The following is a 25942-nucleotide window of genomic DNA, read 5'->3' as shown; positions in this document are numbered from 1 at the left end:
AGTCATCCTTTTTTGTGTCCTGTTTATAGATTGTGAACTCATCTGAGTGACCAGGAGAAAGAGAAGGGTTTTTTTTTAATGTGTTTATTACTTTAGCAAGGAATTGTGCATTAAAAGACCAAATGAATAGGTTTTAAAATTTAAGAGAATCAAAGCGAAAGATAAATATTTAGTTCAAAGATCATTTAGGGTGCATTCAAAAGATTAAAATGGAAGGCACAAATTAAACTAAACTAAATTTCCTTCAGGATTCAGGGAAGCATTTGTCTGAAACAATCTAGTATCAGTTTATTGGAGGGATTTTCAGCAAAAGTATTACTGACTTGTCTGGTTATAATCTGAGCAGTATTTGCCCTTCCTTAATTACTGAGTGAAGTCTCCTTAGGAAACTTATCTTGTTCCCCTCAAAAACAATTTAAATACTTGAATATTGTTAATTTTCTCCCTCTCCTTGAAATTCACTGGAAGCAAACTAATGTCATGTTTAGGTCAACCATCTTTTTTGGGAACTCCATGTCAGATTGTTTTCTATTTTTCCCCGAGTTCCAGAAATGTTTTGTTATCCTTTGCTGCTTTCAGATTTCTTGTTCTTTTTAGAAGGAAGCTTCAGCAAGACTTCATTGAGCCTTGTACAATTTTGTGTTTCCTTCAGGTAGTCTCAGGGGAGTTCAGTGAGGACAGCGAGGTCTATAATTTCTCCCTGCATGCCGGTGATGAGCTGACGCTGATGGGCCAGGCCGAGATACTGTGTGCCAAGACGGTGAAAGAGAAATCACGTTTTAACACCATCCTGAGAAAGCTAGGCAAGGCGGGCCCCTTGGGCAAGCAGGTGAAAGGCAAAATGCCCTGCCTGATTTGCATGAACCATCGAACCAACGAGAGCCTCAGCCTTCCCTTCCAGTGCAAGGGGAGGTTCAGCACTCGCAGCCCACTGGAGCTCCAGATGCAGGAGGGCGAGCATACCATCCGCAGCATCATCGAGAAGGTGCGCCTGCCGGTCAACGTGGTGGTGCCAAGCCGACCGTTGCGCAACCCCTACGACCTGCACATTATCCGAGAGGGCCACCGCTACAAGTTGGTAAGCATCATTTCTAAGACAGTGGTGCTGTGCTGCCTTCTGCGCAAGGAAGAAGTGACTCCCTTCCACTTCCTGCTGCTCACAGATATGCCTCGCTTCATGCTGCCTGAGGGGTTGCTGTGTGGAGACCCCCACTTTGATAAGCTGGTGAGAGATAGTTCTTTGATCTGTCAAGAGCAACGCTTTAATCCAGATGAGTACTCCAAAGCGGTGAGGGAGGTAAAAACGGACTTTTCGGAAGAGTGTGCCAGCCCCCGTAGGATCCGGGTCTGTCTTCAGGGTTTCTCCTCTAGCTCAATGAACTATGCCCGGGAGGAGCTCACCCAGTCTTTTCAGCGCCTCTCCCTGTGCATGTACAGTGGGGCACTCACCCACTCCGGTGAGGATACAAGCAGCCCACAGAATTGTCGAGATACCACGTCAGGACAGCAGCTCCTATCCCATGAGGTTCAAAATTCATCTGAAACCTCAGACTCGGACCGAGAATATGTGACACCAGATTGGGTGGAACCCGATTTCAGGACTCAGGAGCAGTTAGAAATTCCTTACGAGGAGTTATGGACTAATCAAAATGCAGAGAACTACTCAGAGCCAAGCAGTAACCCTCCGGGCCTGGAATGTGGCAATAAGGGACAACAGGATTTAATATCTTTTGTGACTTCCCCTCCACTGGAGAGCTCAGCAGGGTCTCCTGCCCTGCCTGCCTTACCTGCAGAGGAAACCAGGACAGAGACCCCACCACCTGTTCCACCAAAATCCGAAGCAGTAAGTTATAGCATCTTTGGAAAATATATCCCTCTTTATCCTAGATTGTATGAAAACTAGCCAACTACATGGCCCAAAATTAGATTAATGCTACAATTTCAAATTAAACAGGATGCTTTATATATATGGTATCAATACAAGAGACTCAATTGCAATGTATGAGGCAAGTGATATGAGAAATGAGTGAGTGACTCTATTGGGTGGATGTCACCAATGAGATGATGCCACCCTGCTGATAGATAAGTTGGTACTAGATCCCTATCACTACCACACATTTATAACAGGACTTCCCAGACCTATCCTTGTAAGGCATTAGCTCAAAAAAAAGAGAGATGAGGTAAGCAGCACTTTCAAAACCGGTTAGAAATTGTTGAAATGTGCCTTAAAAGCAATGCGAAAAATAAACACCAAACAAAATATTGAAAATGCAGGGTATGAGAAGGCCAGCAAACTCCAAAATCACTTTATGTGATTTTACTATCTTCCGTGCTCCTTGAGGCAGGTATTGCCGAAACGTCGGCCCATATCAGAGTTGGACTTTGGGTTCCTGTCTGGAGGCTGATATCATGTAGTTTGGATTGTTTCAGTGAAGTATCTTTTGCCCTTGAGTAGAACCTGAGTAGAGACTTTTAGTTTCATTGCATATTGAAAAATACCCAAAAATAACAGACTAATTGATTATGTTTTGGGGTAAATGATTGATTGAACTAGGCAGCGTCAGTTGCAGCTCTGTTGTTTCCCACCTTTCTGATGCCCTGCGTTTTCAACATTTTGTAGTGTTTGCTTTTCATATTGCTTTTAAGGTCGCTACATTTCAACACCTTCTACCAGTTTTGAGAGTTTTGATTACTTACCTCTTTCTCTTTCTGATCTGTGATATTGTTTTGAGGGTAGGCGGCTCCCCTTTTCATTTATTTCTTGTGACCCCCACAGCCAGATAGATTTTCAAGATATCCCCAGTGAATATGCATGAAATAAAGTTGCATATACCGGGTCTCCATTGTATGTACATATATCTCATACATATTCATTGTAAATATCCTGAAAGCCTCACTGGTTTGGGGGTCAATAGGACAGGTATGGGAACCGCAGAATCATAATGTCTGAGTGTATTGTTAAACAGTGCTAGACACATTTTATCAACCTTTGCAAGCCAAATGAAAACTTCTAAAGTGATGTGTTAAATGGGGTGATAAGCAGTTTATTTATGTATTTATTTATTTAAGTGTTTTGTATACCGTCGTTCCATGTCAGAATCACTAGTTCATAACGGTATACAGGTTATAACCCCACTTTCAGGAAAGGGCTAAGCTCCGGTGGGGCCACAGAAGAATTTTATTGTCTCTTTGGGGCAGGAGCCCTGGCTAGCTGGACACACTCTCTTTTCTTCCCCTAGGTGTGAGTTATTTATTGGGTGGGGGGGGGGGAAGTTTCATTTCCGGGCCCCGAGCGCTAAGAGTGTTGTGCAGCTCTGTAAAGTCCTGGGAGAGGAATACACATTAGTAAAGTTGCACTGTGGGTTATCAATGCCAGAACAAACCACGCTATGCTCCGTGGTGGTGTCCAAAGTAAAGATTACTGGCAGATAAGCAGTTGGGTATGGCACAAATGATTCAGTTCTCAGCCTCACAGTTAAACCATTCAATTTACAGTTCTTTCTCTCAACCTGTGCAGAAGTATCGCTCACAGGGACCCAGGGTATCCCCACTTTCCAGGGAGTGCAGGAGGGAAGGCCCTGGGTGGGAAAGGAACCCACTTTTGTTGTGTGGCAGGGATTCCCCCTCTGACCCTGGATAAAAATGGACAAAACAGTCTTGGCACAGAGAGTTTACAAGTCCCTCTCTCTCCCCAGGGCGAAGACTCAGGGCGAATGTCCTCTGAGATGTTAAGAAAATTCTTACACAGTTAGATCAGTGTCCTTGTTCTTTTTCTAGTCACTTGGACCCCAGCTAGGAGGAATCCTCCTGAAACCTCAACTCCTCATATTCCAGTCAGGTAGGGAAGGAGCAGCCAAACACTTCCTCCTGAGTCTCAAATTAAAGCTTCTTTCCTTGAAAATCAAATTACCACTGGAGGGTCCCTACACCGAGACACCACCTCCTCCGTCCTCATTCAACTATAGAGGGACAGATCTTCCCTAACCTATGTAGCCCCAAAATCAGGGTTTCCCAATCCCTGAGTCCAAATGGTGCACAGGGTTTCACCAGGGCTCCTACCAAGAAAATTGTAAAAAGCCCGAAAATATACCCAGAGGGATAGCCCAACCAGCTAGAGAGTAGACTGGAAGGAAACCCTCCTGACCCTGGTCAGATTCTGCAGGCTGGGTTAGCCTGATTCCCCTGACTGGGCCTGAAAAATACAACTCAGATTAAGCTCCTCAACTACCCCTAACATCAAAACAACCATAAAGGACTGCCCACAGATTCTCCTTGTGTGGAGCTGCTAAAAAAAACCCTCTCAGGGGGACGGCCATTCAGACCTCTCAAAGGGAGGGGCTGCATTTGAATGGGATCCTCTGCCTTACTGACCTGCACTGCTCTAGCTGGAAACTAGGACTTCCCCAGGGCTTACTGGTAGTGCGAGCATAGGGTCTGCTACACAGTGAATGTAAGGACCAATTCCATATGGTTTTAAGAACCCAGAGGATGTCCTGTGAAGAAGTGGATGAAACAGTGATTTCAGTTGCAGATAATGAGATAATTATTTATCTGTAATTGTTATTCTCCAAAGGTATTATTATGTGTTAGTGCTACCATGTGGCCAGCATAGGCCATTACCTAGGGTGGCAGACCTGCAAGGGTGGCAAAATCCATCCATCTCAATGGCTCAGCTTCCCCTTCTTCCCTCCATGACTTCCCCTACTCCCTTCCTTTTTTTCTCTACTGCTTTTCCACTCCTCTTTTTGTCCTCCTCATGCCTTGGTTCCCCTTTGCTCTGCCATCCTGCTTACTCAACCCATCTCTGCTCTGAAACTACAGAGTTGAGCAGGGTGGTCTAGGATCTGATCTCTGGCCATATAACAACAGCCTCCTGTTTGAAAATGAAACAAATGGACAGGGAGTGGAGGCGCCATCAAGGAGACCGTGGGTCTGGAGCTGCCTCTATCCCTGACAGAATTCAACTTCTAGGCCACCGCAAGCAGTTCAGTCATCAGAGCACAAATGAAGTACAGGGAAAGTGAAAGCGCACTCAGCGAGGGGTGAAGAGGGGAAAACCAGGAACAAGAAGGCGTGAAGGCACACGGGATGGTGGGGAAGGCTTTGAAGTGTGTTCCTGGGAGGAAGGGAAAGGAATGAAAGAATGACAGGGAGGAAAGTGTGACACCAAATAAGGTATGCCAATGGTGGCAAAATCCTACTTAGCAGCTCGGGTAGAATATTCATAAATATACAATGATGGGTCAAGGGACCTGCAGTGTGCTACTCTGAGGGGCTTCTCGAGTTTTGAATTCTAGAACTTAGAAATCTGCCTAACAACCAACTGCCAACCATACCCTCAAGCCATTACTTCTGAAATGGTGGCAAAATCCTACTTAGCAGCTCGGGTAGAATATTCATAAATATACAATGATGGGTTAAGAGTCCTGCAGTGTGCTACTCTGAGGGGCTTCGCGAGTTTTGAATTCTAGAACTTAGAAATCTGCCTAACAACCAACTGCCAACCATACCCTCAAGCCATTACTTCTGAAATGTTGGCAAAATCCTACTTAGCAGCTCGGGTAGAATATTCATAGATATACAATGATGGGTCAAGGGACCTGCAGTGTGCTACTCTGAGGGGCTTCTCGAGTTTTGAATTCTAGAACTTAGAAATCTGCCTAACAACCAACTGCCAACCACGCCTTCAAGCCATTACTTCCTTTGTGATCTGCAGAGATAAACTCTAAATAGTACAACTCCCAAAGAAGAGGAGTTTGCCTTGTGTGAATCCATGAAAATCTACCCTTCAGACACCAGTTATATATATATGCAATTATTCTATCTCCAAAAGTAAATATTTCAATGTAATCATGCAGAGAGGATGTCTTTAGAGAAAATGACTGACAAGCATAAAAAAAACAACAAGATACTAAAGATGAGCCTAGGAGGGAAACAGAGTTGCATGCTCAATACCTAACAGCATACTGCAACTGAGCTCTAGAATGCAAGGGAGAATATAACAAAAAAAAAAAAAAAATCATGGTAACCATATTAATACCAATTTATGTTTCTGAAATCTGTGAACCTTTTGAATCCCTGAAATAAAATTATTAATTGAATGTAAATATAAATTTAGATCAGTCATGATTTTGGCTGCTAGGTAGCCTCCCCGCCAGCAGGAGTCTTCACTGGCCATGTTCTGCCCTGCTCTAGCCACCAGCTTGAAGGCTGCATGACACAGCAAGGCCAAACCTATAAGAACCTCCCTCACAGATTCCTCAGGACCTCATCGAGTCACCTCAGCTCCTTGCTTTTGCCAACCATGCCTTGTTTCTGCATGGCCTTAGTGGCCGCCTTGCCTTGTTCCTAGTGTGCCCTGTTTAGTCCTTCATTTTTTTGAAGGGGTTAATAAACATGTGGATAAAGGTGAACCAGTAGCTGTAGTGTATTTGGATTTTCAGAATGTGTTTGACAAAGTCCCTCATGAGAGGCTTCTAAGAAAACTAAAAAAAAAAGTCATGGAATAAGAGGCGATGTCCTCTCATGGATTACAAACTTGTTAATTGTAACTGCATCTCTTCTCCACGTTTAATTATGTTTCTGGTTATATTTTTGCACCCCTGTTTTCTGTAAACCGACATGATGAGAACGAGTTCTTGAATGCCGGTATAAAAAAACCTTAAATAAATAAACTGGTTAAAAGACAGGAAACAGAGTAGGATTAAATGGTCAATTTTCTCAGTGGAAAAGGGTAAACAGTGGAGTGCCTCAGGGATCTGTATTTGGACCCATGCTTTTCAATATATTTATAAATGATCTGGAAAGGAATACGATGAGTGAGGTTATCAAATTTGCGGACGATACAAAATTATTCAGAGTAGTTAAATCACAAGTGGATTGTGATACATTACCTTGCAAGACTGGAAGATTGGGCATCCAAATGGCAGATGGCAGATGAAATTTAATGTGGACAAATGCAAGGTGTTGCATATAGGGAAAACTAACCCTTGCTGTAGTTACACGATGCTAGGTTCCATTTTCCACCCAGGAAAAGAATTGTCGGCTCACTGTGCTGCAGCAGTCAAAAAAGCAAACAGAATGTTAGGAATTATTAGGAAGGGAATGGTTAATAAAACAGAAAATGTCATAATGCCTCTATAACGCTCCATGGTGAGACCACACCTTGAATACTGTGTACAATTCTGGTTGCCGCATCTCGAAAAAGATATAGTTGCAATGGAGAAGGTACAGAGAAGGGCAACCAAAATGATAAAGGGGATGGAACAACTCCCCTCTGAGGAAAGACTGAAGAGTTTAGGGCTGTTCAGCTTGGAGAAGAGACGGCTGAGGGGGGATATTATAGAAGTCTTTATGATCATGAGACATCTTGAACGAGTAGATGTGAATCAGTTATTTACACTTTCGGATAATAGAAGACTAGGAGGCACTCTATGAAGTTAGCAAGTAGCACATTTAAGACTAATCAGAGAAAATTCTTTTTCACTCAACGCACAATAAAGCTCTGGAATTTGTTGCCAGAGGATGTGGTTAGTGCAGTTAGTGCAGCTAGGTTCAAAAAAGGTTTGGATAAGTTCTTGGAGGAGAAGTCCATTAACGGCTATTAATCAAGTTTACTTAGGGAATAGCCACTGCTATTAATTGCATCAGTAGCATGGGATCTTCTTGATGTTTGGGTAACTGCCAGGTTCTGGTGGCCTGGTTTGGCCTCTGTTGGAAACAGAATGCTGGGCTTAATGGACCCTTGGTCTGACCCAGTATGGCAAGTTCTTATGTTCTTATCTGGACTTGACTTGGCCTTGTTTGTTCCCTACATCCTGCCTGGGCCTCCTCGTGGCCCTCCTTATCTGCTGCCTATCTTGTCTTGTCTAGTATTTACTTTGTTTTGTCACTGGTTCCTGTTTGCTTGTGTCTGTGTAAACCTTGCCCTGTTCTTGGATTCCTGTTCTGACCTTCTTCTGACCTATCTGGGCCTAACTGTAGCCTTTCTGCTTCCTTGGGTCTCCCCGTGGCCCTTCTTGCAGGTGGGTCATGCTCTCCCAATGGCCTAGCTTGGCTGTATATCTCTGCCTTGTCCGTGTTCCCAGTATGGCCTGTTTTGACTTTCTTGTCTTGTTCTGTTTGTTCCTGTGTTCCTTGTCTGTTGTTTGTTTGTGTTGTTTGCTGTGGGCTGCCCAATGGCCTTCCTGTTTTCTGTGGCCCTCCAGTTCCTGTGGACCTCCCAATGGCTCTCCTGTAGCTTATCCAGGCCTCCCAGTGGCCTATCTAACCTGTCTGTACACTGCCTTCACCCTTGTTACAGTTTAGTCCATGTTTTACCTTGTTCCTGCCTGTTTATTTTACCCTGTTCCTGTCTTGCCTCTCTAACCAGCCTTGTTCCCTTGTCCTGCTTTTCCCTTGCTTTCCCAATCAGCCTCCCTCAGACTGATCTTTGTTGCTTACTGGGACTGTCTCTAGCCCTCGCCTCTGTTTGATCTCCACCTGCCCTGACCTCTGCCTGGACGTCAACTGTACTTAAACACTGCCTGCCTTCACCATAGCTTGCCATGCACCCTGCCAGGGAAGTCCTGCCAGCCACCAGAACCTGCGGACTCAACCCAAGGAGGAGGTGAACAGCCAGGCAGAAGACCCTGCCCTGCCTTGCCATAGAGCCCTGTACTTCTCCTACTGGGGGAATTCCCGTATCCAGTTTGCCTGACCTTGACATCCATAAAGCAGGCATCTTTACTTAGAAAAATGACTCAGTAGTCTGAGATATCAATCCCAATCCAGCAGATAGTTGTTTCTTCACCATAGCAGCCTCTTCCGGTACACTTCTGCACGCCTCCCCCCAGGCTTCTCTCTTGATTCCCCGCAGGCAGGCTGCACTCCTCCTGTAGGGGCCTCCTGAGCTCAGCAGCACTAGACTGTTCTCTTTCATGCAGAGACTCGCACCAGGTTTTCCTCTTGGTGCCTCCACTCTCTCAGCATGCGACCATGCTGACGCGGTTGTACTTCCCATCAGCCCTGCTGACCTCTGGTGCTGCTGTACTTCCAGGTCCCATGGCTCAAATCTTTCCCCATGCTGCAGAGCCTGACCGCGGCTGTCTCCTTGGTTGCTGGTGTGGCCTGGCACCGCTCAGACATCCCTTTTTCAGTCACGCTTCCGCTCTGTCCCTGCGCCACTTGTGGGAGGCTCCCAGGGCACCTCCCAGCTCAGTGGCATAATTCCTTCAGCCCCAGCAGTGCAATCTCTGGGCCTCTCTCCTCTGCCGTACCACAAGGCCCAGCCCAGCCAGCGCTGCTCTCTCCTGCAGGTGGGTGACTGCGCTGTGGTAGCTCTTTTCCACAGCAATCCTCCACTGCTGCTGTTTCTCTGACGTTCCTCCATCCTGTCGGCTCATTATTGTGCTTCAGCGACTCCAGTGCCCCTCTACTCCCACAGGACTGCTCTTCAGTCTCTATCTGACTATTAACAGTAATGGCTACAGATGGCCTTTGCAGTATCCTCCCTTGCTGCTACTGGGGAAGTGTTGGGCCGATGGGCAGGCTGCTCCTCTAGCTTGACAGGCCATCACATCAAACCCTCCTCCCAGTGTGGTGGAGGGTTCGGCTCCTGGACAGTGCAGCTGGCCCCTCCTTCAGCCATAGGTAACATCACTCCCAGCTAGCACCCCCCCCCCCCCCCTTCTCTAAGCAGATGTCACCAGGGATTTCATGGACTGGTTTCTGCTCTTCCTATCCTGACATCAGCTCCTCCACCCCTTGGAATGTTTCCTTTCCTCCCTTTCCCCTCATACAAAGCTGGTGGCTACCTTTAGTCCATTTAGTTCTGTGGGGACATATATTCCAAGTTTCTCCAAAGCATCACAAAGTTCACAAAAGTCCTTTTATATTCCTGTCTTCATGCCTGTCCAATGCCCTCAAGCCCCAGGGGCTGGGTGCCATTTTATGTTACACCTACTTCAGTGTCCCAAAATAAGTCCCAGTTCTCTTGCGCCAGCCCTTTCAAGTCCAGGGCATGGATTCTCTCAATGGGCGGGAGGCTTGACCTCCTGAACCCAAGGCATGTGGGGAAAGACCACCAAATTCTCTCTCTTTCTCTCTCCCCCTTGGGTGTACTCACTGTCCATTGGCACAGGAGGTGAGTGCTTTCTTCTAAAAAAAACACAGGCAGGGAGACTTGCATGGTGTTCCAAAATAAAACTTTACTGCAACAAAATAAACTTTGCAGTCCAATTCAGAAAACTTTACACAACAAAAATAAACTTTGCAGTCCAATTCAGAAAAACAAAGTCCATGAATCTTCATACAAAACCAAAAATTCCACAGTGCCTGTTCCCAACTTGTTGATCTCTGAGGCAATATTGATCATTTCAATGCCCACTCTCCTGGGTGACTGAAAGTGGGTTCCTGGCAAAAAGCCAGGTCTCAGTCTCTCTGCCGGTGATCAGAACTCTGGGGGCCTTGATTGGCAAAGTCCAAAAATCTCCGAAAATACAAGCCCCTTTTCAGAAGGTAGAGGGGCAAAACTGTACCCTTTTCCCAGATTCCCTCATGAAAAAAACATTGGTCCCAATAACTCAAATTCTACTCAAAACTCAGTGCCCAAACTCCTCAATGGCATAGGCCTGTGGGTCCCACAATAAAAAAGGCTGAGATTTGGTCAAAAGGGTAAAACATTAGTAAGGCATCAGAGGATTCCTTACACTTATTTTTTGAAGCACTATTTTTCAGTAAATTGAGGATAGGTGTTTTCAGTTGGCATGAGTGTGAGAGAACTTGTCCTGCCTTTAAGGAAGAAAAGTTCTGTAAGGTGATTGGTTAATAAATGTGTCAGTCTCAAGAGAGAAAACACTGCCACTGATCTGTTGATTTGTAGATGATGCCACTGATCTGTTGATTTGTAGATGATGAATCACAAGTGTCACAATCAGGAGCACGTCTGCAACAAATTGTTGAAATTCAAGGTTAGTCTATTTCTTCATTTAGACCCTGATATTCAAATAAAAGAACCCCACTGCTGCATACTTATTCACTGAGTAATAGAGTTATAGTAAACTGGGGAATTTTAATATTAATTGGCTCTGGCTTGGTTATATTATTTATTATTGTTTATTTATTACAAAGATTTTATTACCCGCTTTCCTACTGTAGTACTCAGAGCAAGGCACAGGATTATTGGGTAGTTTACTTTTATGTATATAATAAATTACATATAATATAGTACAATTATACATACAACAGTACAATATATGGCAAAGTATGGTACAAATTACACAAAACAGTTTGACAGTTATATAGCATGCAAGTACATATACAGGGTGCTAGGGTCAGAGCTGTGATAGTAAGAATCAGGAGGTTAGGCCTGGTTAAAAAGCCAGGTTTTAACCGTGCATGTTTGTAAAGGGATAGCCAGAACCACAATGCCATCACGGGATCCTGTCCCTGCAGCGATGGAAGTAGGGATTTGGTTGTGCCTAATGAAAATGCCCCGTATGTGTGTGGGTGAGAATGGGAGCTTGAATGTGTATATGTGAGTGAGAATGGGAGCCTAGGTGTACATCTGTGTATATAAGAATGGGGACCTGGGTGTGCATTTGTGTGTGGGAGAATGGGAGTGGGGAGAAGGGGGTTGAGAGTAAGAGCTTGTTGTTGTGGTAGAGCATGTGAGAGTGAGAGTTTGGAGAGTTTATGTGTATGTGTAAGTTACAGCATGTTAGAGTGAGAGCTTGTGTGTGTGTGTGTGTATGGTAGAGCATGTTAGAGTACAAAATTAGATTGTAAACCCTCTGGGGATAGGGAAATACCTATAGTACCAGAATGTAATTTGATTTAAAGTGCCAAAAAGCAGAATATAGAAATCTAAATAAAATACATAAATACGTAAATATTTGCCTGAGAGCATGTGTGTGTGTGTAGAGAATGTGAGAGTGAGAGCTTGTGTGTGCATGGTAGAGCATGTTAGAGTGAGAGCTTGTGTGTGTGTGTGTGTGTGTGTGTGTGTGTAGAGAGAGAGAGAGAAAGAATGTGATAGTGAGAGCTTGGGGGACAGCATATGAGAGTGAGAGCTTGTGTGTGTGAGGGAGTCTGTGAGAGAAAGCATGAGCCAGTATGTGTGTGTGTGTGTGTGTGTGTGTATATGTGTGTGTGAGGGAGGAAGGGAAGACGACAGTAGGAGAAGAAACAGAACAAGAAGGAATTAGGAAACGACCAACAAGGGAAAAGTGGGAAAAGAGAGACTGGGATCAACTGATTAGAAAAATACAAAGATCAGACAACAAAGGTAAAAAAAAAAAAATTTATTTTGAGATTTTAGTAATTGGAATATTCCACAACAGCAAATGAGCAACAGCCAGCACTCAAAATACAACATATACCCCCAAAGAGTGCTAGATCCACGTAAACACAGTCCGAAATTCACAGAGGTTTTAAATCCAAGAATGTTCTTTATTTGAGAACGGCAACTCCACTGTATATAATCAGATGCTCAGGGCGAGGGTCCCCCGACACGGACCCATGTTTTGCCGAGGCTGCGTCGGGTGGGACACACAAAGGATATCAACAATTCTATAAACAAAAGTTAGAAAAGAACTGTGTAAGAAATGGTGCCAAAACCGAACCCTTCCCATACTTAGTACAGACATAAGTCTTACCTCAATCTAGTTTCAAAATTTCATGGCAGGGAGCGCGCTACATGACATAGCGTAGTGCGCTCCCTGCCATGAAATTTTCTGTACTAAGTATGGGAAGGGTTCGGTTTTGGCATCATTTCTTACACAGTCCTTTTCTAACTTTTGTTTATAGAATTGTTGATATCCTTTGTGTATCCCTCCCGACGCAGCCTCGGCAAAACACGGGTCCGTGTCGGGGGACCCTCGCCCTGAGCATCTGATTATATACAGTGGAGTTGCCGTTCTCAAATAAAGAACATTCTTGGATTTAAAACCTCTGTGAATTTCGGACTGTGTTTACGTGGATCTAGCACTCTTTGGGGTATAAGTAATTGGAATATGCCATCTTTGGGAATGTGCATTTCTTATATTTTTGTATTTTGCTCTTTCATCAGTATTCCACTGTTCAGTCTAGTTTCTCACACTTTTTCGGTTTTGTCTGCATGTTTCTGTTTCTAATTTGTAGTCTTTTATTTCTAACAGGCCGATACAGTGAGGAGCGGTAGGAAGAGCTGCGATAGTGCCGGGCGCACCCACGGTTGCCGCACGCACAGTCCGGCTCACCTACCGCTCGATACTGTATTTAAAAAGCTTGCAAATGCAAGCCGCGTCCAAGAAGCGTCCGTGAAGCGTTAGGCCCGCGCAACCCATTTTACTGTATAGAGCGCTATACAGTATCCTGGGTGCGCTGGCCTAACGCTTCACGGACCCGCTGGTATCTGTCATTTCAAATGTCATTTGAAATTGCCAGTCCTCGGGATTGCCAGTCCTCTCTCCCCTCCTCCCGAAGCAAGGCGCAGGGAGGGGGGGAGAGAGGACAGGTGAAACGACATGCAAAGTGTAAAGCAACGAAGCGACTTACTTTTCTTGCAGCCCTCCTCCGGAGATGGACATTGGCGGAGACGGACCGCGGCTCCCCTGCCTCCCGGGGGCAGCCGGCGGCGAAAGCAGCCCCACCAGCGAAGATGGATGCCTGCACGGGCGAAAGCGGCCCCTGTGCGTGCAATTTGGCCGCTCAAGACGTGATGTCACATGCTGTGACGCCAAACGTCGTGACGTCATGCCTTGAGCTGCCCAATTGCACGCACAGGGGCCGCTTTCGCCTGTGCAGGCATCCATCTTCGCCGGCAGCTGCCTCCGGGAGGCAGGGGAGCCGCGGTCCGTCTCCGCCGATGTCCGTCTCCGGAGGAGGGCTGCAAGAAAAGTAAGTTGCTTCGTTGCTACTTTTTTTTTTTTTTTTCGCTTTTTCTCTTTTTTGATTTTTTCCGCTTTTGTTGCTTCGGGAGGAGGGGAGCGAGGACTGGGGCTGCCCGGAGACCAGCACCCATGGACGCGGCCAGGGCAGGTGAGCGGAGGCTGGGGGAAAGTTTGCCACCTACCCTTACCCCTGCCTCTAACGCAGGGATAAGGGTAGGCGGTAAGTTAGCAGGTTAAACGCGCGGCAAAACTGCAGGTTAAAAAAGCGATAGTTGGGGCACGCGTTACTGTAAGGGAGGGAATAGCTAATTCGATCGTTTACATCTAATATACATGCCGCGGGCGGAAGGGGTTACCTGGTGATTTAAAGAGGCGGTAAGAATGGGTTAAAGAGGATAGTGTATCGCGGGTTGAACTAACGCGGCTGAAAAGTGAGTAGAAAGCGGGTTAGAAGCAGGGTAACCGCGGCCGCACTTTACTGTATTGACCTGTAAGGTAGGTAAGGGTTGGTCTCTGTTTTGCCTGTGTGTGACTGAAGTGCAATATTTCTGCTAGCGTGTAGTTTCTCTGTAGTAGTCCAGCTTGTTCTGTTACTCCAGTAGGTGATGTATTAATGTTCTAAGGCCTGGTGTAGTATTTGTATTAGTGCTTTTTCATAAGGTTACTGTTATTTGAGTCCTGAGAGTCAGTGCTGTGACTGTATGGTATGGCAACGTTCTTGATGTCTCTTTTCTTTTTTTTTTTTGCATAATTTTATTTTACTTCACAAAATGTTTAGTAGTGGAGGGATATTTTTGCTGAGGTGACACTAGAATTTGAATATTTTTTTTCCATATTGGATGTAATGTGAATTGTCTTAGCTCTGCTCTGACCTGTTCTAATGATTAATGCTATTTTATTGTAGTTATGATGATTTTAGGCTTTCTGCAAAAAGAATTCACGAAAGAATACATTGATTTTTGTTTTATTACATGATTGATTGGATCTGTTTGTTTTCTTTGCTTTTTACATGATATACTTGTGCATTTATAAGCAACAAGAAATATAAAATTAATACAGATGAATAAAGAATGTTTAATGCTGGTAAGTGCTTGAAATAATTGAGGTAACATTTTTTAAAGTTTCATGCATGATGCATAATGGTTGTTGCAAACTACTTAGAAAGCCATTGTAGGGTGCAGTATATGGCATTATTTATCAATAAGAATACAACTAAAAGGTCTCAAACCTGCATACCTACAGCCCACCCACGTTAACCTTGTGCCCACCCAAAAAATAAGTTCTGGCTATGCCACTGATGTTGTTAAACATTTACAAGGGTAGCGAAGAAAGTAGTGCCAAGAGCAACAGTCTCTTGGTGCATAGCTAGAAATTATTTTCTTTTTTCTTGAGAGGATCTTGTAACATCAGGAAAAGCCCAAATAAGCTGACCCATGAATTCCACTGAAGCCTTTTGAAAATATGTCTGAAAATCAGGTCAAAGTCCTCTCTAATCACAGAAGAGGCCAATAGTGTAGCTCTATTGGATTTTTCACTATTCACTGTTTCCAGTATCTGCATTTTATTCTGCATATCACCTAATGTTGAAGGGATAACAGTCTGTGCTCTTTTTTTAAATGGCAATTAATAAGATTTGTTGAAAGGCAGAACGGCATTAACCGGAATTTCAAGAATTTCAACAAAACATTTCTTGAGAATTTCCAATGGAGTACATCAAGGAACCCTTGGAAAATTTAAAAATCGAAGATTCAAACACCTAATTTAATTTTCCAGTTTTTCAATTCATCTATGAATATACAAATTATCTTGAATCAGAAAAGTAGTAACAGATTTAAGTTCTCCAATCTCATTTTTTACCTCAGTAAATTTATCAATACTATTAGAATTTTCCTCTTGTTTCTTTGCCAAAACCTTGACAGGCTCTGCTAAAGTGGAAATATCCTTAGATGTAGTGCATAGAAAAGAGTCCAGTCTAACAAGATCAGCCCATTTTGAGTCTAGAGTTAAAACAGGGGGCTTAATGAGAGGGGGCAGGACTGACTGCTCTTGCAACAATGGAAGAGATAAAGATCCAACAATAGTACCTTCCAACGAAGATCCTCTATCAACCCCCCTCAGCATTCCTCGATGCTGCAGATCCTCCTACAGCCAGTATGGATCCTGCAGGACCTTCCTCTGCTTCACCGTAATGGGGACACAGACATAAGAAATGTGGGGTTGGCAGCAGAGAGTCAAGAGAGGTGAGGAAAACGTCCTGTCCAGTTGAGTTGACTGCTCTCTCACTAGATGTGGCACTGTAAACCTTCCCCTCCTCAGAGCCTGGATCCCTGTCCAAAAACAATTCCATTGTCCTGCTAAGTTGAGGAAATTGAAAACATCATAGGTAATGAATGAAGTTTATCCTTCCTCTTAGGGGGGCATTGTAGCAACACAAGAAAGGGAAAAAGAACAGAAAAAAATAATTTATGGAGCAATAGAAAGACACCAGAGAGTCATTTTGCATCTTGAGTCCTTCCCCTGTACATCTGATTTTCAAAAATATGCACATTTTATGTGCAAAGTGGATAGTTTCCTTTTTAAAGTTGGCTACAACATTCACAGGTGCAAAAGTACTCATGGACTTTGTAACTACTCAGGTCTTTCATTATCCCTAGAATTAGAAGTAATTTTTACTTTACACGTGGAGCTTCCAAAGTCATTATGAAGAACAATAAACTAAGAATATATAACCCCTCTTCTAGAGAGGTGCCAAGAAGTGCCCTGGGATCCCAGGGTTAAGTTCTCATCCAGTCCAGCAGCTCTGGGGTATGGACTCTCTGAATGGGGGGAGAATATACCTCAAGGCCCAAGGTATAGGGTGATATCTCAGTAGGTTTAAGCTGGATGAGTGTAGATACCAGAATAAACAGGCTGGACATTCTGGATGGGTGTTTCAAAGTTAAACTTGACTGGCACTGTATAAATACTTTATTCTCATTGTATCCATGTCCCAAAGTTATTCTCCAAACTACTCCTCTATCTGTGAATATTACCCCAGTATTGGGGTTCTGAAATGTTCTCAGACCATGGAATAGCAAGCATCCCAGGTAGGCCAGAGGTTTCCTAGGTATAGTGGAATCACTTCCCACACAATATCTGAGGTTCATATGTACTTCGGATCCTCCAAAACTTCGTGCTCGTATGAGCGCACTGTATTGCATCGGCCCCACAGTATTGCGATGGTCCTGGTGATATAGACTGGGCATATCCAGTTTAGATCCCTCTTCCTATCCTAGCACTTTACTCCTGGGGGAATTCCGCGCTAAAAAATTTTGCGCACAAAAACTTAAAATTCTGCAAACTTTATGTTGGTCAAAATAAGACAATTTACATGACAGTCTTAAGTAATTACATTTTAAATTAATACAGAAAAAAGTTATTACTTAGAGATGCAGAATTTAAATATCCCTGTCTCTCTCACGCATACATCTTCACACAGGCTACCTATGTCTCTCTCTCATGCACCCCTTCACACAGGCTCTGTCTCACACGTACACAATCCCTTCACACAGACTAGCACCCTCACATACACATGATCCCTTTTTCATACACACAAACTCCCAATCTCTCACACAGAAACACACTCCTTCACAATCTCTTCATATTGGCTCCCTCTCTCTGGCACCTACACTCAAGCATCCGCCCCCTGCTCTCTCACCTCCCCTGCTCTCTCACACCCTCCTGCTCCCCCCCTGCTCTCTCTCTCTCTCACACCCGCTCCCCCTGCTCTCTCACCCTCCCCTCACCTCTCTCACACCCCTCCCCCTGCTCTCTCACCCTCCACTCTCCTCTCACACACACACATTCACTCTCACCGGGCCTTCATTTTCGCTGCGAGCGGAGCACGTCCCGTGGCATAAGGGGGCCTTCATCTTCGCTGCAAATGGTGCACACTCTGCTCGTGACACACAGGGACCTTCATCTTCGCTGCAAACGGCGCACTGGGGCCTTCATCTTCACCGCGAGTGGAGCATGCCCTGCAGCACATGAGGCCTTCATCTTCGCTGCGAATGGCGCGCCGGGGCCTTCATCTTCACTGTGAGTGGAGCACCAAGGCCTTCATCTTCGCGCACTCAGATTGCAACATGCCGGGGTCTCCTCTGCCATTTTCTGTGCAGAATTTGGCAATTCTGCGCAGAGGGGGAATTTTGCGCAAATTCTGCGCTCTGCAGTAGTGCAGAATTCCCCCAGGACTAGCACTTGGAGTTTAGCAACTCTTTATGATTACCGCACCAAAATAAAGTGTGAGATGACATTTCTTTAGGAATTAATTCATAAAACGGGGGAATTTGTTCCCATTGTGTTTCACGGATGGAAATAAGACTTCTCTTGCATAACAGGTAGAGACATAATCAGGTGAATTTTCAAAAGGACTTACATGCGTATATGTAACTACTATCATGGCAATTTTCAAAAGCCATTTACTCGAGGAGTATACTTATGTGAGCAAATGCTATGGTCAATTCAATGGTATATATTTTAGCAATTTTCAAAAGCCCTCTTACTCCAGTAAAGTGCCCTCATTCGAGTAAAACCTAGTTTTGCGCATGTAAATGCTTTTTAAAATCAGGCCCTAAAGTTTTCACAGTATCGTGAATTATTTAGCTAGAGGGTAATTTTTGTAAACCACCAGTATCACGCGTAGGGCCAAAGTCCTACTTTGCACTTGCTGTCCTTAGCCTGAAGGGTCCATCAAGCCCAGCATCCAGGGCCGGTGCAAGGACACTAGGAGCCCTAGGCAACCCCCTTCAGTCTTGCTAACCCTCCCCCCCCCCCCCCCCAACCCCGACCTCCTCCCTCCCAATAATCGTAAAATCAATATTTTGAAAAAGAATATTTTGAATTAGCTGACAAACAGAATAAATTTGGAATCTATCTACCCCTTGGGATCCTGCCAGGTATTTGTGACTTGGCTTGGCCACTGTTGGAAACAGGATACTGGGATTGATGGTCTGACCCAGTAAGGCAAGCCTTATGTTCTTAACTTTCAATAATTAAAAAATCATATTTCAAAAATATTCGAAACACTGAAAAATATTGCAAAACAGCAGACATAAAAAAACACCCCATGATTGGAAGCCTTTCCGTTGGAGAGTGACACCACGAGATGTAAGGGAGAGCAGGACTGCAACCCGGAAGAGCAGGCAATCCAGCTCCTGCCCCTCCCCCCTGTTGTCAGCTGGGAGCGAACGCTGTGCTATTTCATTCAAAGCACAGCCGAAGCCGCGCGCCAAAGGGGCGCGCCCCTGGGAAAGATTTTGGAAAAAAGATCCTCTCCATATCTATGGGGAGAAAGAGGAAAATAAGGAATCTTGGCTTCTACACCCGTGGGTAAAGGAAGTGAGAGGACCGATGGATGATCATCTAATAAGGAGGGTGAGTCAAACCTCTAGAAAGGTTATCCCAGATATTACATTCTCATCTGGGGCTTCTGTGAGTCCTGCCCAGTGCCAAATATACAATCCGCCCTCTGGTAGCAATGGGGTTAGTGAAGTTGAAACTTCCCCAAAGCTGATGACTTTAACATCTATTAATAACAGAGGGAAAAATGTAATGGATCAGGCATCAGAGGCTAAAGTGGCAGATGAAAGTAATACAGCAATGTGTGCAAGTAACCTGCCCCTTGAATTAGATCTAGAAGTGACTGAGCCTGAAACTATTACCTTGACAGATGTGTGGAGAGCTGTTATGAAAATGGAGAGAGGATTATCTCAATCCATGTCCCAATCCACCAATTTTGCTTTAGAAACGAAGAAAACATTGGAAAACGTTTAGAACAACTGGAAACGTCAAATACAGCTACAGCTTTGCAAATAGCATCATTGCAGACATCAGGAACTACTTTTATTAAAGATTCATTGATTATATATAAACAAATAGAAGGACTGGAAATTTCGATGAGAAGCAAAAATTTGCGCCTCTTGAATTTTCCCATCACTAGATTACTTTCAGCACAAGAACTATTTAAAAAATATGTGAAGGAAATATTGTGTATATCTAATGATTTGCTTATATCAAAAATTTACTATGTTACAGATTTAAAAAGAGTTGTGGCTGTATCAGATGGGGGAATGGATGTTCTTGTACCTGATAGCTCCAATTTAACATCTTTTTTGGAGGCTTCAGAAGATAATATTCAAACTAGAGCCACTTTAATAGTGACTTTTAGTTGAGAACAGCAAAAGGTTTTGGTGTTACAAAAATACTTTAAAAATAAAAGTTTACTTTTCTGTGGTCAACTAGTGCAAATGTTCCCAGATGTTTCCAGGAGTACAAAACTTAGAAGGAAACAGTTCCTTTCAATGAGGCAGAGAGTATTGACCTTAGGGGCTACTTTCTTCCTAAAATATCCCTGTAAGTGTTGGATCACATTTCAAAAGAATAAATTTGTTTTTTCAGACCCTGGTCATCTGGAAACTTTCCTTTTAGATAAAGGTGGATAGGGTTATAGCAGCTTCCAAGTTGGATAGTTAGGGCCTTATTTTCCAATATCGCATTGGTAACGCATTAGGGGGCGTTACCAATGCAAATGAGGCTTCTTTCGTGCAGTGGGAAAACATCGTGTGCGGCGATGTTTTCGCCATTCGCGAAAACATTAGCACCGCACGCAATGTTTTCCCACTGCACGATGATTCTTTCAGTCTTTTATCGCAGTGCACAATAATTGCCGGTTTCGTTTATCACGGTGCACGATATTCCCAGACAGCCTGCTCCTGGAGAGAGAGAGAGAGAGAGAGAGAGAGAGAGAGAGAGAGAAAGACTTACTATAGTGCCTATGCCCTACATAGGTATTTTAACCCCTATAGGAGGGCCACCTACTAACTCGGGGTGGGGATTAGGTATGAGCGTCGGGGGCCACTTTCGCATTCCACATGAGACCTACGGACAGAACAGTGGTCTCTAGTGCAGATTTGCTGGCTGTCGGAGTGAGGATGCTCACTCCAAGAAGTGGTTTGGGCAACGTTCTCTCTACCTAGCTTGATGGACACTCTACCTGGGCAACAACATGCTAGGTGGAGAGAATGTTGGCCAAATCTCCGCTTGGAGTGAGCGTCCTCACTCCGACGGCCAGCAAATCTGCACTAGAGACCACTGTTCAGTCTGTAGGTCTCATGTGGAATGCGAAAGTGGCCCCCAACCCCCGACGCTCATACCTAATCCCCACCCCGAGTTAGTAGGTGGCCCTCCTATAGGGGTTAAAATACCTATGTAGGGCATAGGCACTATAGTAAGTCTCTCTCTCTCTCTCTCTCTCTCTCTCTCTCTCTCTCTCTCTCTCTCTCTCTCTCTCTCTCTCTCTCTCTCTCTCTCTCTCTCTCTCTCTCTCTCTCTCTCTCTCTCTCATATGGCGGTAATCCTTTTCAGGCCTGTAACGCAGTCCATAACACGAGGTTGGAGTTGTAGTTATTAGCCGCGATAGCAGCCGCGCTAACACTGCGGCTGTTTCGCCGCACACGATACACAGGTTCTCGCTTTACATATGCTCCGCCCCAACTCCGCCCCCTGAATACCAAATGACTAATTTGCATTCGCAAATCGCGTTAACAGCTGTTAACGCGATTTGCGAATTTATCGCATGCGGTAAAGTGCTTGGAAAATGAGGCCCTTTAGTTTGGTAAAAATTATATATCTCCTGAATTATCAGTTGGATATTTTCTTGAATATTGTTTAATGATTGTGCTTCCCATAATGTGGACTGTATTTGGTGATATTACGTTTGGTTTTTTTTACTTATATAAGATTGCCTATTTTATGTTGATGTAATTCACAATATTCTTATCTCATTGGAAAATGTTAAGAAATTTAATTAAAATAAACAAACAAAAAACCACTCCATGATTAAAACTAACAAGGATAGAAATCCGCCAGCTCTCCATACCTGGGAACTTTGATTATTAGATGCCCTAAAGGGGTGGGGAGGGAGGTTATTGTGCACAAACCCTTATCCTCTTTCTCACATACACACACATACATGCTCTCTCCATGTACTCAGGCTCTCCTACACATACAGTCTCTCTCACTCTCATATATATGCATTCCCTTTCTCTCTCTCACGTGCACACCCTCACTCCCTTTCACAGGCTGTCTCTGTCTTTCACACACACACACACACACACCCTCACTCATTCCCACAAGCTCCATCTCTCTCTCATTCACACATTCCTTCACACTCTCTCTCTCTCACACACACACACACACACCCTCACTTACAAATGCTCCCTCATTTTCTCATTCACACATAGGGTCCTTCTTTTACTCAAACTCAGAAGCTCACTTTCTCACTCTCTCACACATTTCCACAGGCTCCCTCTCTATAACACACACCCTTACTGTTCGCATGTGCCCCCTGTCTCTCCCTCACACATACACCTTCCCTCTCTCAGTCTCTCATTCTAGGCTTGTCTCTTCTGTGTCTTTGCTGGGATGGCACCCCACAGCTCTCCCAGGCCTCTTCTCTCCTTCTTCAGCCACCGGCACGATGGGCTCCATCAGCGGCTTTCTTGGGCCTCTCTCCCCTGCCTCTTCAGCTGCGGCCAGGATGGCCTCCACCTACATCTCTCCCAGGCCTCTCTCCCCTGCCTCTTCAGCCACAGCAGGGATGGGTTCCACCTGCGGCTCTCAGCCCTTTATTCTCTGCTTCATTGGTCGCAATTGGATTAGGCTCTGCCCACAGCCTCACTACCTAGACCTTTCTTCCCTGCTTGTTGACTGTGGACCTGCTGGGTCTTTCGTCCCTGGGTCTTCGGCCACCAGGACAGGAGCTTCAGCTGTTGATTTTTAATGCCCCCTAAGGGCTGGCACCCTAGGCGACCACCTAGTTCACCTAATGGACGTGCCAGCTCTGCCAGCTTCTTGCTTCCAACAGTGGCCAATCCAAGTCACAGGTACCTGACAAGTACACAAACATTAAATAGATCCCATGATATTAATGCTGGCAACAAATAGTGGCTATTCCCTCTGATTAATAGCAGTTTATGGACTTCTCTTCCATATAGTTATCCAAATCTTTTTTAAACCCAGCTAGACTAAATGCCTTATCCACATCCTCTGGCAATGAATTCCAGACCTTAATGGTGCATTGAGTGAAAAATAATTTTCTCCAATTTGTTTTAAACATGCTACTTGCTAACTTGATGGAGTGCCCTGTAGTCCTTCTATCATCTGAAAGAGTAAATAAGTTTCACATTTACCCATTCAAGACCTTTCATGATTATGTAGACCTCTATCATACTTCTCCAGCCGTCTCTTCTCCAAGCTGAACAGCCCTAACCTTTTTAGCCTTTCCTCATAGAGAAGCTGTTCTATGCCCCTTATCATTTGGTCGCTCTTCTCTGCACTTTCTCCAGTGCAAATATATCTTTTTAGAAATGCGGTGACCAGAACTGAACACAGTATTCTAAGTGTGGTCTCATCATGGAATGATACAGAGGCATTATGGCATCCTCCATTTTATTTGCTATTCCCTTCCTAATAATTCCCAACATTCTGTTTGCTTTTTTGACTGCCGCAGCACACTGAGCCAACATTTTCAATGTAATATCAGCTAAGACGCCCAGATCTTTTTCCTGGGTGGTAACTCCTAATATGGAACCTAACATTGTGTAACTACAACATGGGTTATTTTTCCCTATATACATCACCTTGAACTTGTCCACATTATATTTCATCTACCATATGGACACATAATCTTCCAGTCTCTTAAGGTCTTCCTGAAATTTATCAAAGTCTGTTTGTGCTTTAACTATTCTGAATAATTTTATGTCATCTGAAAATTTGATCACCTCACTTGTCGAATCCCTATCCAGATCATTTATAAATATATTATAAATATATTAAAAGCACTGGTCCAAGTACAGATCCCTGAGGCACTCCGCTTTTTAGTTTTTCCACTGTGAAAATTAACCATTTAATCCTACTTTGTTTCTTGTCTTTTTAACCAGTTTGAAATCCACAAAAGGACATCACCTCCTAGTTTTCTTACAAGCTACTCATGAGGGATTTTGTCAAATACCTTTTGAAAATCCAAACACACCACATCTACCAGTTCACCTTAATACACATGTTTATTCACCCCTTCAAAAAAATGTAACAGATTTGTGAGGCAAGACTTCTCTTAGATAAATCCATACTGGTTATGTCCCATTAAATTGTGTCTATCTATATGTTCTGTGATTTTAGTCTTTATAATAGTTTCCATAATTTTTCCTGGCACTGATATTTATATATTTATTTATTTAACTTCTTTTACTATACCGACACTCAAGACCAGGTCTTATCGTACCGGTTTACATTAGAACAAGGGGAAAAATCAATTAACGTATAAGTGGAAAAGAGAAGTTACATTAAAACAGGGAGAGTAAAAACATGGATGTCGGAAGATAGGACAGAATTAAGTAATTGAACAATAAGTTAACAAAATTACAAACTATAAATTAACATAAAACAATAAATTAATAATACAGGAAACATGGATTATAATCAGCGGAAATATACATGGAAATATATATATATGGAATATATACAGCTGGAATATACATGTTATGTCAGATGGGAGGAGTGGCGGGGGTGAGGGAAAAGGGTGGGTTGAGGTTGCGAGTGGAAAAGGGAAAAAGTGAAAAAAGTTTGGGAGTGCGGGGAGGGAGAAGGGTGGGTTGGAGGGTGAGAGAGAGTTGGTTAATATGGAATCCTTCAACGATAGGCTTGTGTGAACAGCCAGGTTTTAAGTTTTTTTCTGAAGGTTAAATGGCATTGTTCCTGGCGTAAGTCTTGAGGAAGCGAATTCCAATGTAGGGGACCTGCTGTTGAAAAAGCTCGCTTGTGGATGGAGTTGTGAACTGATGATTTGTTGGGAGGGGCCTTGAGCTTACTTTTGTAGGCAGTTCTTATTGGTCTTGAAGATGTAAGTAGTTCCAGAGGGAAGGTGAGTTGGAGAGAGGATTGTTGGTAGACCGATTTGTGGATGATAGTGAGAGCTTTGAACAGTATTCTATGTTGAATAGGAAGCCAATGTAAGATTTTTAGGATAGGTGTGATGTGGTCCTTGCGCCGTGTGTTTGTAAGGATCCTGGCTGCTGCGTTTTGCAGCATCTGTAGAGGTTTGGTCGAAGAGGCGGGGAGACCGAGTAGAAGAGCGTTGCAATAGTCAATCTTTGAAAACAGTATTGCTTGAAGCACAGAACGGAAATCCTGGAAGTGTAAGAGCGGTCTTAGATGCTTCAGGACCTGTAGCTTGAAGAAACATTCTTTAGTTGTAGCGTTAATGAATTTTTTGAAATTCATTCTGGAGTCAAGGGTGGCCCCAAGGTCTCTGACATGGCTTGCTAGTGGGGTTATTGTGTTATTAGTGAAGGGGTGGTTATCGCTAGGGGAGATAACCAGGAGTTCCGTTTTGGACGTATTTAGGACCAGGTTGAGATTCGTGAGAAGCTGGTTGATGGCATGTAGGCAGTCGTTCCAGAAATTTAGAGTTGAGGAGATGGGGTCCGAGATGGGGATTATGATTTGCACATCGTCTGCGTATATAAAATGGATGAGGTTGAGGCTATTGAGCAGCTGGCATAAAGGAAGTAGGTATATGTTAAACAGGGTAGGGGACAGAGAAGAGCCCTGTGGTACTCCTTGTTTTGATGGGACGGGGTGGGATTCTTTGTCGTTTATTTTAACTTTGTAGTGCCTGTTGTTCAGAAAGGATTTAAACCAGAGCAGTGCAGAGCCAGAGATGCCTATTTCCATTAGACGGCTGATGAGGATGTCGTGATTTACCGTGTCAAACGCCGCAGAAATATCGAGTAGGGCTAGGAGGTAAGATTGTCCCTTGTCAAGGCCCATCAGGATGGTGTCCGTTAAAGAAAGAAGGAGGGATTCTGTGTTTAGGCGTTTCCTGAAACCGAATTGAGAAGGGTATAAGATATTGTGGGAGTCCAAGTAGTCGGTGAGACGGAAGTTGACAAGTTTTTCCATTATTTTAGCTATAAAAGGTAGGTTTGCGATGGGGCGGAAATTTGCTGGGTTGGCTGGGTCCAGATTGGGTTTTTTTAGTAAGGGTTTCAGCG

General features: G+C 44.1%; 1 protein-coding gene across 1 annotated transcript in view; it reads left to right on the top strand.

Moving 5' to 3' along the window:
• The window catches only part of GAREM2 (GRB2 associated regulator of MAPK1 subtype 2), a 165922-nt gene that overhangs the window by 74458 nt on the left and 65522 nt on the right, over positions 1 to 25942 (top strand). The window contains exon 3 of the mRNA XM_029596903.1: positions 653 to 1843. Within this exon, the coding sequence (XP_029452763.1) occupies positions 653 to 1843 (1191 nt within the window). The remainder of the gene's footprint in view (positions 1 to 652; positions 1844 to 25942) is intronic.

Source organism: Rhinatrema bivittatum, chromosome 3 (assembly GCF_901001135.1).
Source record: "Rhinatrema bivittatum chromosome 3, aRhiBiv1.1, whole genome shotgun sequence".
In the NCBI taxonomy this organism is placed as follows: Eukaryota; Metazoa; Chordata; class Amphibia; order Gymnophiona; family Rhinatrematidae; genus Rhinatrema; species Rhinatrema bivittatum.
The sequence above is the reverse complement of the archived record's forward strand: the minus strand, read 5'-3'. Positions and strand labels throughout refer to the sequence as shown.